General features: G+C 35.9%; 1 protein-coding gene across 1 annotated transcript in view; it reads left to right on the forward strand.

The window, feature by feature from the left end:
• Positions 1–14,682, forward strand: part of LOC150088395 (fasciculation and elongation protein zeta-2-like) — a 224,977-nt gene that overhangs the window by 20,763 nt on the left and 189,532 nt on the right. The window contains exon 2 of the mRNA XM_090369484.1: positions 5,598–5,963. Coding sequence (XP_090225610.1) covers positions 5,653–5,963 — 311 coding nt within the window. The 5' untranslated portion in view covers positions 5,598–5,652. The remainder of the gene's footprint in view (positions 1–5,597; positions 5,964–14,682) is intronic.

The raw sequence follows: 14,682 nt of genomic DNA on the forward strand, positions 1-14,682 counted from the left end.
AAAATAGGACCCAACACAGATCCTTGTGGACAACCGCGATCAATAATTCTATTAAAAGTTAAATGGATAAAAGGGTGGTTGAGTGGGAGAAGATAGAGGGTGGTAATCAATGGGCGCTGCTCTTAGTGGACTGATGTTATTATTGGAGTCCCACAGGGTTCGCTGCACTGTTGTTTTGTATATTTATCAATGATATTGATGAAGGTATATCAGGCTTAGTGTCGAAGTTTGTAGAGATGATACAAATGTTGGCAGGGTTGTTAATGACAGCAGTGGCAGTGTGCTACTGAAAGGGGATCTAGATAAGTTGGGCAAATGGTCTGAGAAGTGGCAACTGAAATTTAACATTGACAAATGCAAAATACTGCATATAGGAAGAAGTAACCCCAGAGGAACGTTCCAACTACGTGGTACTACACTTGGGGTGGTAGAAAATGAAAAAGACATGGGAGTAATTGTGCAGTCAGATATGAAGTTTTCTGAGGAATGTAGACACGCTGCAAGAGCAGGTCATGGGGTTTTGTCAATGATATACAGGAATTTTGCTAGCACGGAAAAGGAGGTGATTATCCCTTTGTATAAGGCAATGGTCAGGCTACGCATTGAGTACTGCGTACAGGTCTGGAGGCCTCATTTTAAGAAGGTTGTAGAATTGCTTGGGCGTGTAGAGAAGGGCAACAAGATTGGTGAGGGGAATGAAGGGATCTTCTTAACAAGAGAGGCTTAAGTTCTGCAAATTGCAGCGGCTGGAGACCAGGACCTACGAGATGAACTGATTAAGGTGTATAAGGCCTTGAATGGGTTGAGCACGCTGAATTCTGATGGGATTCTTCTGCTTGCTCAGATTACGAACCTAAGCGTGCATAAATTCAAATTGAGGAAAGACAGTTGCAGAATAGATGTGCAGAAATTTGCCTTTAGCCAGCGGATTGTCAATTGCTGGAACAAATTTCCATCTGTCGTTGTGGAATTTGATAGCTTAAATAAATTCAAGGAGGGACTGGACTAACATTTAGAGGGAATGGTTCGATTTTTTTTTTTTTTTTTTTTTGGCTGATGCTGCATAAACTCATACACTTGCTTTCTTGCATCACATAGCTCTATTACTATTACTATTACTATCTCTTTACAAGGTACACCACGTTCACGAATCTTGCAAAACAATACACTTAAAAGCATACTCAGACTTGTTAGAAGATAATAAAGCACTCAAAACCTACTTATTGTTATGTTTATTTCTGAATTGGAAATATGTACATAATGGAATTAAATGCTTTGTGGCGTTTTCTTACCACTTTTTCAGTGACAGTTGTCTTTGTAATGCCACTGTCACAAAAGGTTGCTTCAGTCTCAAGAATTTCTTTTGACCGAAGTGACGTGTTACTCCAAGAACATTATGTCAGTGAGTAAACTCTGTAACGCTTTCACTTCTCAGAAGGTAAAGGTAAGCTATATGAGTATCCAATGCATAATCTTGGAAACTGTCATAAGGATGAATTTAGAAAAAAAATCAATCGCTCTTGCGGACCTTACCTAAATTGTTTTACTTTTGTTTGTGGGCAGTCAAACTATGCCCTCCTGGAAAACACAGTTGGTATATTCACCATCCTCACTACACCAGGTAAAAAAAAAAACCTGACTTTCAGTCCCGTCGATGACGGGAGGAACTGGCCTTTTTCAATAAGTGGCTGAGCTAATCGGTCTCAGGAGAGGACAGTGAGGTTTTTTTTGTTCCGCAAACAGAAAATCGACTTCAGAACACAAGTGATTTACAGAAAAAATACACAGAACAATATGGCTTTAGTTGCTAATGCTCTTAAAATTCTACAACAACAACAGTCAAACTATGACAAATCCAACTTATCTTATGTGTCGATATTACACTGATAAGGACCAATCAATGTAATAGTTTATTTGTTGTTATTAGATTTTAGGCGCACCAGCAACATCGATCATATTGCGCCGTATATAATATGTCTGTAAATTGAGTGTTCTGCCGTTGATTTGCTATTTGCTGAAAAATTCAAATTTCCTGGAAAAAAACACGATACCCTAGCTTGAGACCGACTAACTCAGCCACGTTGAAAAAGGCCCATACGAATTCCTCATGTCATCGATAGGATTCGAACTCAGGTCTTTTCCACCCTGTGTAGGGAGGAGGGCGATTCTATCAACGGTGATATCCGTGAGAGCATAGCCACCCCTCATCTTTTCTCAAATTCGGCCAAAGAGTTTTCTCCACTTGGTCACCACGTTCTTTTTTATCTGGCAAGCTTTTGCCGGTTCTGGTTCTGGCGCAACAAAGTTTCTCCCTCAGTAAAAAACATACATCCCAAAAATAATTTTAATAGTAATTAAATATGCTAATTAAAATTTTTCTCCCATGGTTTTGGAATTGAAAAAAAAAAAAAAAAAAAAATCCATTACTTGTCTTCTCCCTTTGTAGGTGTTTCTAGTTGTAGTCTTGACAACCGACTTCTTTCCCCTCAATGCAGTGCCACCCCCTTCACACCTCGAATAACAGTGATCTCCATATGCTGTTTTTAAGCTTGGCTAACAATGTCCATGTCACCTTTGCTTTCATAGATTTATTTGTTTTGTCGATGACGTGAGAAACCTTTATGGGCCATTATCACTATGTGGCTGAATTAGTCGGTCTCAGGCGAGGGCAGCATGGATTTTCTCCCGCAAACTCAGGATTTTCATCCAGCAAACAGAAAATCGGCCACAGAACACATGCGATTTACAGACAGTATATACAGCCATATAGCCTTGGTCGCTGATGCTCCTAAATCCTGAGGACTGTTATCTTCAAAGTAATCATTAGTGCTACAAGAATAAAATATGGAGCATATCGAATTTTGAACGAAAGTAGTCTCTAGCTCATTACAGTGTTGGACTGACCCGGCAACAGTGCAGATTTGAACCGTATTGAAAATTGCTGGTTCATAATGTCATCTAATTATTATTGTCATTGTAAGGGTGTGGTACCACGATGTTGGGCAATTGTATATCCAGAAGTTGATTAACTCTATGCCAGATCGTTGCAAGGATGTAATTGCAGCTCGAGGAGGAAAACAAAATATTGAGGATTTATTTTGCTGATTTACAGTACATAATACTATTACGTTGAGTTGTCATTTCAGTTTGTACACGTAAATGCAATAAAATGTATGTTTGATTGTCATGATTGCCATTTGCATGATTTCTCATATTTCCATTAATTACGCATTTTACCCTTTGGGAAGATATTTATGGCAATTAGGTCTATCAGGTGGAGTCTTTTTATTGGATTTCATTCACATATCTAACAAATGCATTTCGAACATTTTTGCAACCCACAATGCAGCGCAAAACACATTATTTGCAAAATTCACAAGTGATGCAGTTTTTTTTTGTTCGCCACTGTAATTTAATAAATACTTATTCAGATGACATTGACACTAATGTTTTTAAAGAATAAATGCATTTTATACATTTTGCAAAAAATGAAAATTTATATTCAATAATTTGAATTGAGAATGCTATAATTTGTATTAAGAATGATGTCACAAACAGGATTGATTATAATGAACTGATATACAATTTTTCAGCCCAAAAAGTTAATTTAAAGTAGTATAAAAATACTTATTAGTTTAAGTGTATGTATTATTTCTGAATTATTCTTCTGGATTAGATATTTTTCTTATGTCATATAATTTGTTTTGTTGTCACTATAAAATGAAATTGAAAATGTTATTAGTTTTTTCTTTATATGGAGCCCCCAAATTCCATTTTGCCTTGGGCCCCATGAGGATATAACGCACCCCTGTCCTTATGAATAATTAATTAATTCTTTTATTGCCACCAAGTAAAAAAAATAATATATTAAAATAAAATTATAATACAAAGGCATTGCCTTCCTCAACTAGCTAATCCAATAATGAGAGTTCAGAAAAAATAAAACAATTATTCGGTCAATCACCTTTGAATATTCATAATACTTACAATTAAAATTTGCTATAAATTATCTTAATATCACTTAATTTCAATTCTTATAAATAATGTATAAGTCGAAATAAATGAGAAAATAATTGTAATCAGATAAATCACAGGTTCAAAAACTAAAGTCAAACTTACTTACTCTATAGAAGCAAGAAGGAAATACTAGTTTAGACTGGATAGTTGATAATGTCCTCAAGTACCAACCGGCTTGACGGAATTGCAAAAATACAGAGAGCCCTAAACGATCGGGCAGAACTGGATGTTGTCATATTATTATTATTATTATTATTATTATTAGCCATATGGTGCAAGGAAGCTTGAAACTTATGCTGCACCAGCCAAAAAAAAAAAAAAAAAAAAAAAATTCCCGAGTTACCCTGTGAGTGAGAGTGAGTGAGAGAGAGAGAGAGAGAAAGAGAAAGAGAGAAGGGAATCACCAAGAAAGAGAAGAATGATGATATCCAGCTCAGGACCCTGGGTGTGCCAAGCCCATACTCACCAGATGTGAGCCCCTGGGGTTATTGCTGCATTAATATTTTAATTATTAATATCAATATTATAAGTAATGCACTACGAATTATGAAAGCAGTTCTTAAACTTAGACGTCTGTTAGTTACTCACGAAAACTTTCAATACAGATATGTGGTTCTGATTCCACTTTGGGATTCTGTTATCAAGGTTGAAAAGTTGTTGTTGTTGTAGGGTTTTAGGAGCATCAGGACTTCCACCGGGGGCTAGAGCACAGTGATTCTCCCAACCGTCTACCTATGAGCATTTTAAAAGTAAAAAAAAAAAAAAAAAAAAAATAAATAAAATAAATTTAAAAAAATAATAAAAATAAATAAAAAATAGAATAATAAAATAAATAAAAAATAGAATAATAAAATAAATAAAAATAAAATAATAATAATAAATAAATTAAATAAAAATTGTGTGGAAAAATAAATATCACATTGATATACAAATTAAATTATACTCATTTATATTTAATTGATTAAATTAAAATTATAGATACAAGAATTATACTGTTTGAATTTCAGATATTTCTTTTCAGTCTAATGTAATTTATTCTTGAGATAACATTCTTACACAAAAGATTTAGTAGAAGTCATGAATTCATATGAATTCATGGATTTATATCTCAAATTTTATGATTGTACAACTTTTGTAAGTTGTACAATCATAAAATTTGGGCTTGTAACTTTTGTAACAACAGTGTATTTACGTGATTTTCCTCCTATTTATATGGTAAATTCTTTTTTCTAAGAAAACCAGAAGCTAAGAAAGTTTCACGTTATAATCTGTGGTGGTGATCACATGTAAATTCATATTAATTTTATCAATGAAAACCAAATTTCTGTGGATTTTTTCTTTTCAATACTGCAGTTCAACACACTGTTATATCAGAATTACTGAATTTTATTACATAATCAGAGTTTCATATTCTTTATTTTATATCACTAACTGATGATATTGTAATTTTAGTATTTTTCCCTTTTTTCTCACAGTTATTGATTTGCATACTATTGATTTAAAATGACGTACTCCCCGACATATATATTTTTTTTTTTTTTTTTTTTTTTTGTAATGACGTCATGTGCTTTATTTTTCAGGCTCTGGGAGTAGAAGCTCGCTCTCTCGTGAAGTGCGGGATTTTAAGCGAGCGAAATGAGGGATGTCAAAATGGCAGAGCTGAAGATTGAAGCGCCGTTAGCAAAGACAGAAGACTGGTCCGATTTTAGTGACTTCCAAAGTTCTGATGATGTTGAGAATTCGAATAAAGACATAAATCCTACTCCCGAAGCAAACGATAATGTATTAGTTAATAATTTTGGTGAAACGTTTTCAAATTCCTTGGAAGATCTAGTCAATACTTTTGATGAGAAAATCACGAAGTGTTTCTGTAACTATGATGAGAAAGTGGAAAACTTTGCTCCTGTGCAGGTTCGAACTCAAGAAGAAATAATGAACGAATGCCAGTGAGTATTTAACGTTTGCTTGTAGTAATTTTTTAGCATATCTCACAGAAATGTTTTAATTTCTAGCTTAGCGTTATTCATATAAAAATGCTAACTTGGTTATTACCGGTGCTATATTATTTTCTATCGTTGTCAGTTCCAACTGGGAGTAAAAGTTTTGGAAATAAGGGAACACTGTATGTCCATTTGTCTCCCTCCACAAAATACTTTTCTGAATTACCTTTTCAAAGGTTCTAAGAAGGATTCGATGATATCACTAAGTGATAATTCATTATTTAAAAACAAAAAAGAAGTCAAATTGTAATTAGTATTAGCCAACAATGCAAGAAATGTGTTGTATTGAAGGGGGGGGGGGAAATCGTACATTGCTATGTATTTCTTTCTATCCATAGGAATTGATTCAGCAGGCCTTTGAATTTCTCCTAAATGTCAACCTCACCTACGCATAGAGGCAGTTTGTTCTAATGATTTAACTCGCTAGGTAAAGGAAAAATTCCTACAGTTCTGCCTATAATTCTTTCTCTTTAGTTTGAATTTGGCCTCTAATTTTAGCATTATGATTTCACTGGCCCATCTAACATATTTGAATTTTTTTTTTCGTGGTGTTCCTTTATTCAATCTCATCAGTCATGCTTCCTGCCTCTGGATTTTTTTCAAGAATATTTGTCTTTTTTTTTTTTAATAGGTGCTGAAAAAATACTTGGACACAGTATTCCAGTTGCTGTCTCACAATTGCCTCATGCAGTGGAATTATAACCTCCTTATCTCCGTAACCGAGTGGTCAGGAGTGGGAGTGCAGTAACACACTTAAGAGTAGGCCAGGGTTCGAGCCCCTGATTGCTAAATACGGCCAGTCTGTTAATCTGCACTGCACAACTTTGGCAGATTATGTTCCATTTTCCTCACATGAATTATTGATGAGGTTTCCAGCCTGCAGTAGATTGAGAATGGCTGCTCCTTGCTTTATCTTACCTTACCTGTATAAGCAATTGTTTGATTAACCATTGACAGGACACTGTCCACCTTTCTCAGTTCAGTGCAGACAGATTCCCATACAGTCTGCACTGTATAGAGAATTTCATGTCTGCCTATATAACCCCAAATTTATTTATTTCTTTACCATTTTTAACTTTGTATCTCCCCAATTTATGAGTTATTTTGTGGTTGTTATTTTGCAAGTGTGAAATTTTCCTGTTTCAGATTTAAAACATAGTTGACACTTTTTTGATAATCCCCGAATAAAACTACTGGACACTGGTTAAAGGTTTACTGTAAATGTTATTAAAATTTAGTATAAAATGTGAATCCTATTCATCTATTTTGGAAAATGAATGTACTGGTAAGCGAAGTGAACAATTGATTATAGCAGTGATGGTGAACCACTTCTGCCCTATGTATTTAAAATAAGCTTAAAGTAAAAATATGAGTAACAAGTTTTGCCTACCCATAGGGGGAAAAACTGACTAATATTAGTAATTAGTCTTTATTGTTATGAAAAATAACAGTAATCAAATTTCTAATGAAGACTTCATTGACAATAATTCTGCACTTAATTACACTTATAGTTTTCACCATCAGATGTGGCTGATTAATCATAAAAACAAATTTGCTTTCAAAAAAACAATTTTTTTTTATAACAAACTATTTCTTGGTGGCCACAGGCCTATAAATTTCTCTGTGCAACCCATTAGTTTGCCATCCTTGCATTGTAGTTTTCTGCACAGATTAGATATGAGGGGAGAAGAAAATCTTTGTAAGTTAATATACAAATTTAATAATTAGAGCTGTACAGAATGCTCTTGTTTTGCAACTACAATAAAGTAACCGTGAATGTACACTGCATTTCCCCCACTTTTTTTTTTCAACTTTACATTAAAAATCAAATCTGTTACAGTAGAGGTTAAAAAATCCAAACAAGCCAGCATTGTTTTTTTATGCCAGTGCCATAAAATAATTACAATAAGCACCGGTTATTGTGATCACATTTGAAAATTGAATTCTGATTCTATTAAATGGTAATTCTAATAAGCAAAAATCTGAGGAATATTATCCACAGGCTATGAAAATGAAGATATAAAGCACAAATTTACACTTTTATTACCTTATCAATTAACAAAATTAAATGATACTTGAAAATTGACGAACAAACTAGATGCTGAATCGACAAATGATCAACAAACTGAATGCTGTCCATCTCAACTATTCTTGCTGAAAAGATGAGAGATCTTGCAGCAAATAAGTAATTATTTTCATTAAAAACCTATGCATATGTGTTATTGTGGATGAAAGTTCCATTTGTTTTGTTACTTATGAATAAACATACATAGTGTTTTTATTTAGTGTTTTATTTCTAAATTTACTAAACTTCTTTTTTTTTTTTTTTTTTTGTCTCCAGAACAGCATTTTTGTTAAGTTCAAAAATCCAAACAAATCAGAAATCCCAACTACCCCTGGTCCCAGTTTGTTCGGATTATCGATGCTCTACTGTATTTATTGTCTATTATATTTTACCGGTTTCACAATTACCTACACTTTTTCCATATATATATATATATATATGGAAAATCTCAGCGTGTAAGGCATAAATGAATTTGCAGCTTGTAAGTTCTCTCATTAACCCAACAGTGGATGGGTTAATGAGAGAACTCATCCACTGTTGAGATGTGCCTTAAATCATAGCAAAGTTGTTTTAGTTCTGAAAAAGGTTCTGATTTTTTTTTTTTTAATTCAGCTTGCAGTAATCCACTACATTAATCTTTTGTTAATGGATTGCATTGATTATTATGTGCATTTTTTAATATAATGAAAAATTAAAAAATTGTTTTACATGTCATTTTCAACAAAACTTTTATTAGTTATAAAAAAATGCTATAAACATATTAAGCTAATTGTCTCAACTATTTTCCAGTTTGTAAACTTGTTAATTTTCTCTCCCTTGTTTTTCAAATTAAAATGCACCAAACTGCAGGTTCAATCTTGCCTAATTTTTAGGCTATTTGTTGCCTGCATCTTTCTTTTTTTTTTTTTTTTTTTTTGTCATATAATAGGTTGAAGTTTTTTGAATTTTCTGTTTAAATCGAACTCTGTATTACCATTTAGGCTTTACGATTTCTTAATTTAAATTTTGCCTAGTCATGTGCTTTTTTCTTAATGGGGAAGTTCCTTGTTTTTGGTTTAGTCTAAAACATCAGTCCACTTTTTTTTTTTGAAAAAAAAAAGAAGAAAAAACACACAAACAACTATTGAATATGATGATCACTTTTCAATAGGCACATTTAGCAGTGTCAAACAGATGTATAAGTGTAGTTGTGTTGCATCTCCCCTTGCAAACAGTGAGGAAAGAAATAGCATTCATAAGAATTAATTGAAAATAATTCTGGAGTTTAAGTAAAAAAAAAAAAAAAACATGTGCAATAATAAATTCATTATCAGGAAATAAAAAAAAAAATAAATAAATGAACTGTTGAATGGATATTTGGGTGCTTACTTTTGCGATTTTGGCCATTTCTTATCAAAGATCAGTTATCAGTAACATTGAACAACACTATGGCTGCTGCTAATGTTTACATGAAAGGTAATGTAACTAAGAACAGCAGAGACAGATTACAATAATTTTAATTCTGTAACAAAACAGCAGATATTCACACACAAATAATTTACAATATTGTGCATTGTTTATATGAAAGAATCTCATATCAAGTAATAATTTAAATGATAAACAGGAGTATAGTTTTGAAAGCAAATGTAAACCACAGTATAAAGAGCCAGTTACAGAATTAAATGTGCGGATTGTCAGTTTAAATGTCCCATGAATCGCCACATTCTCACTGGTCCACTGTGAATGTCAAATACCTGACAGTATGGGCCTTTATGAGACCTTGAAGGACAGGGTGGATGCCCTCGAAGGAAATAAATTGAGGGGCCCATCAAGCTCTCAGCTGCCCACATCAACGCCAGAGCTTGCACTTGGTCATCAGGCAACACAGGGGCAGCCCCCTAGGCAGAATGCGCTGGTCCCACAGGAACTAGTAGTTATTGGTGACTCTATTGTCAGGGAAACGGGGAACATACTTTGTAAAAAGGATAGGTGGAATAGGACCAGGGTATGTCTGCCAGGGGCAAAGGTTGATGACGTTGTAGAGCGGATATCATCTTTTAAGGGCACAAAGGGTGATATAGTTGTACACGTTGGCACTAATGATATTAAGAGTAGGAGACCGGCGGAATTACTTAGCAAGTACAGGTCACTGTTGAAAAGAAGCCGTGAATTAGGGTTGAACTTGAAAGTGTCTGCAATTCTGCCCAGACACGATAGGAGGGAGTATATGATGAGAGCCTTGTCGATCAATTCGGCCCTGGAGGGATTGTGCAAGGCTCAAGGGGTAGAATTTTTTTCAGCCTGGACTGTACTTGTTAACAGGAGAGATTGCTTCTACAGGGATGGGGTACACTTAAATAGAAAGGGTGCAAGAATTTTTGCTGATGCTGTCGAGGCAGTGTTAGGTGGGTCGGAAAACTGCTAGTTGGGGGGGATACAAGGACTAATAGATTAACAGTAGCCACTGGCAGAGGTGGAAGTGATTCTTGCACTGCTTCTATTCAAATGAGCAGAAGTCTGCAAAACAAGATGCAGGATATTTCAGAGACTGCTGGTAGTCATTGCGTTACAAGTAAACACATGGGTTGTGTTAGGGTAGCTAAGAATAGAAACAGGTGCATGTATACCTGCGTGTACACCAATGCTAGGAGTTTGGTAAATAAATTTGATGAATTTGAGGTATTGCTCAAAACATCAAAGGCAGATATTGTTGGGATATCAGAGACGTGGTGTCACACAGATATAAGTAATGCGGAACTGGAATTTGGGGAATACAATGTATATAGAAAGGATAGACAGGACAGGAGGGGAGGAGGGGTTATGATATTAATTAAGAAACACATAAAGTCAAAGGAAGTGAAGCCAGTTGACATCGATGGACAGGGCAGTGTCGAGTCAGTTTGGTGTGACATAAGCATAGGGAAATCAAAATTGAGAGTAGGAGTGTGCTATAGGCCTAATGACTCTGATGAGTATAATAATATATTGTACAGGGAAATAGAGTGGGCCAGTAAATCAGAGAGTCTTATAATGGGGGATTTTAATTTCCCAGATATTGACTGGAATTTGTGGGTTGGTCACTCGCACACTAGCAAGGCTTTTGTGGATTTATTGGATGATTGTTTTCTACATCAGCATGTTCGTGAGGCAACAAGAGGGAGCAATACTCTTGATCTGATTATCAGTAGTGATTCTTCATGCATTAAGAACCTGCAGATAAATGAACCACTAGGTGGCAGTGATCACAGTGTGTTGAAGTGGGATTTACTCAAGGAGGTAACTACCATCAGAGGTAAAGGGAAGGGCTTTTGTTTTCGTAAAGGCGACTATGATGGTCTGAGACAGTATTTAAATTCTATACAGTGGGACCAACTGATGATGTTACCAACAGCAAACTCAAAATGGGAAGCATTCAAGGAACTAATCTTGGTGGCTACCAGGCTTTACATACCAACTAAGAAATATTGTTCAAGGTTTAGGCCTAAATGGTTGTCAGATGGACTAATGAGACATGTGGCAGAGAAGAAAAATGCATGGGATACATACAAATTAATGGGTGACATGGAAGCCTATGATAGATATAAGTTGGTCTGTAACCAAGTCACAAAGGAGATTAGGCAGGCAAAGGCAGACTACGAAAAATCCTTGGCAAAGGATGCAAAGAAAAACAGAAAGGAGTTCTTTACATACTTGAACTCGAGAAGGAAAGGGATGAATCAGATTGGTCCACTGGATATTGATGGTTCAACAGTTGAGGATCCTGCTCAGGTGGCTAACAATCTAAACGAGTATTTTGCATCTACATTCACGCATGAGGAGTTATTCAGGAAGGAGAATGATGTAGGTAAAGTAAACATTGGCAGTGAGCTGGATGATTTTGTAATAACCGAGAGGAAAGTGGAGGAGAGATTGTTGAGGATAAACATAAAAAAGGCACCTGGGGTGGATGGGATCTATCCAGTTATATTAAAGGAGGCAGCAAAGGAAGTATGCAAACCCCTAGCCATAATTATGAGAACTTCTTTGGACTCAGGGGAGGTACCCATAGACTGGAGATGTGCAAATGTAACCCCAATTCACAAAGGAGGATCAAAGGCTGACACAAGTAATTATAGACCTGTTAGTTTAACTTCTGTTCCAGGTAAATTAATGGAGGCACTGGTTAAAGAAGCACTGCAGGATCATCTAGACAAGAATTCAGTTATAGCTCAGACGCAGCATGGTTTTGTTAAGGGCAGGTCTTGCCTGACCAATTTGATTGGATACTATGATGTAGTCACAAAAGAACTGGATGCAGGGAATAACTTTGATATTATATATTTGGATCTCAGAAAGGCTTTTGATACTGTTGCACATGGAAGACTGCTGCACAAATTGGAGCAGTGTGGCATTGGAGGCAAATTGCTGCTATGGATAAGGGGATGGTTGAGTGGCAGAAGACAGAGAGTGGTAATCAATGGACACTGCTCAACGTGGACTAATGTTATTAGTGGAGTTCCTCAAGGTTCAGTGTTGGGTCCATTGTTGTTTTCGGTGTTTATGAATGATATTGATGATGGGATATCAAGTTTAATGTCTAAGTTTGCAGATGATACAAAGGTTGGCAGGGTCGTTAAGGACACTACTGACGCTATGCTGCTGCAACAGGATCTGGAAAGGTTGAACAGATGGGCTGAGAGGTGGCAAATGAAGTTTAACATTGACAAATGTAAAGTACTACATATGGGTAACAGTAACCCCAGAGCAATGTATCAACTCTGCGGTACTACACTGACAGTGGTGGAGAATGAAAAGGACCTGGGGGTAATTGTGCAGGCAGATATGAAGTTCTCTGAGCAGTGCAGACGAGCTGCAAGAGTAGCTCATGGTGTCTTGTCAATGATATACAGGAATTTTTCTAGCAGGGATAAGGAGGTGATTATTCCCTTGTATAAGGCAATGGTTAGGCCACATCATGAGTACTGTATACAGGTCTGGAGGCCTCATTTCAAGAAGGATGTAGAGCTGCTGGAACGGGTACAGAGAAGGGCAACAAGATTAGTAAATGGAACAAAGGGTTGCTCTTACGAAGAAAGGCTTAAGTTTTGCAAATTACAGAGTCTGGAGACTAGGCACCGGCGAGGTGATCTGATAGAGGTGTATAAGGCTTTGAATGGTTTGAGCATGCTCAATGCCAATGGGATTCTTCATCTTTCTCAGAATAATCACCTCAGAGGGCATAAATTCAAATTGAGGAAGGACGGATGTCGGATAGATGTGCGGAAATTTGCCTTTGGCCAGCGGGTGGTTGGTTGGTGGAACCGACTTCCATCACTTGTTGTTGAAGTTGATAGCCTAAACAAATTTAAAGCTCAACTGGACAGGTATTTCGACCGAACGGAGGGGTGAAATGGGAGAGGTTTTTTTTTTTTTTTTTTGGCTGATGCTGAATAAGCTTGCTTTCTTGCATCATATGCCTCTGCTAATGCTAATTGACCATTCAGTTGGTGCAGTAAAATCTAGAATATGCACTAGTGTGTGGTGGAAGCATGAAATTCATATATCACAGTATTGACTGAGTTGCATGAACCGAATGAAGAGTTCAGCAAAATTCATTAGAAGTAAGACTTTTTGTTGTTTATTCATGGGCACATTTATAAAATTGTGTGAAAGCTTGTTTTCCAATATATGTGAGTTGTATTACTATCTGGAGAATGTGGCTGAAATGCTAGAACAGCAGCAAGATTATTTTCTGAGAAGCATTCTCAGATGCTGAAATCACATATTGCAATTATGTGTATCGTGAATCACTTTATGCTAATTGGAAGTGTGATATATAAAAAAAGATACAAATTAATGTATACAGAATTTGGAACACCTTCATTAAGATAGTAGTAATAGAGGCATGTGATGCAAGAGAGCAAGCATCAACCAAAAAAAAAAAAAATTTCACCCATCCATTTCCTCTAAAAGTTTGTCCAGTTCCTCCTTGAATTTATTTAAGCTATCAACTTCCACGGCGAGATGGAAGTTTGTTCCAGCAATCAACTACCTGCTGGCTAAAGGAAAATTTCTGCACATCTATTCTACAACTGTCTTTCCTCAATTTGAATTTATGCACCCTCAGGTTCATAATCTGAGCAAGCAGAAGAATCCCATCAGAATTCAGCATGCTCAACCCATTCAATGCCTTATACACCTCAATCATATCACCTCACAGGTGCCTTGTCTCCAGCCGCTGCAATTTGCAGAACTTAAGCCTTTCTTGGTAAGAGGACTCCTTCATTCCCCTCACCAATCTTGTTTCCCTTCTCTGTACATACTCAAGCAACTCAACATCCTTCTTAAAATGAGGCCTTCAGGCCTGTATGCAGTACTCAAGGCATGGCCTGACCATGGTCTTATACCAAGGGATAATTACCTCCTTTTCCCTACTAATAAAATTCCTGTATATCAGGGGTGGCCAACAAGTCGATCGTGATCTACCAGTCTATCTCTGCTTTAATTTCGGTCAATCACGACGAATTTTAAATATATATAAAAATAGATTAGTCAAAATTTAAATGTTATTATTGTTATGTCTAGTGAAAATTCACGCAGTTACGTTGTCGAGAACGTAGTGCATGCGTCGAATTCTTATTT

The sequence above is a fragment of the Mastigoproctus giganteus genome, chromosome 3 (assembly GCF_048544385.1).
Source record: "Mastigoproctus giganteus isolate SK-2022 chromosome 3, ASM4854438v1, whole genome shotgun sequence".
Taxonomy (NCBI): domain Eukaryota; kingdom Metazoa; phylum Arthropoda; class Arachnida; order Uropygi; family Thelyphonidae; genus Mastigoproctus; species Mastigoproctus giganteus.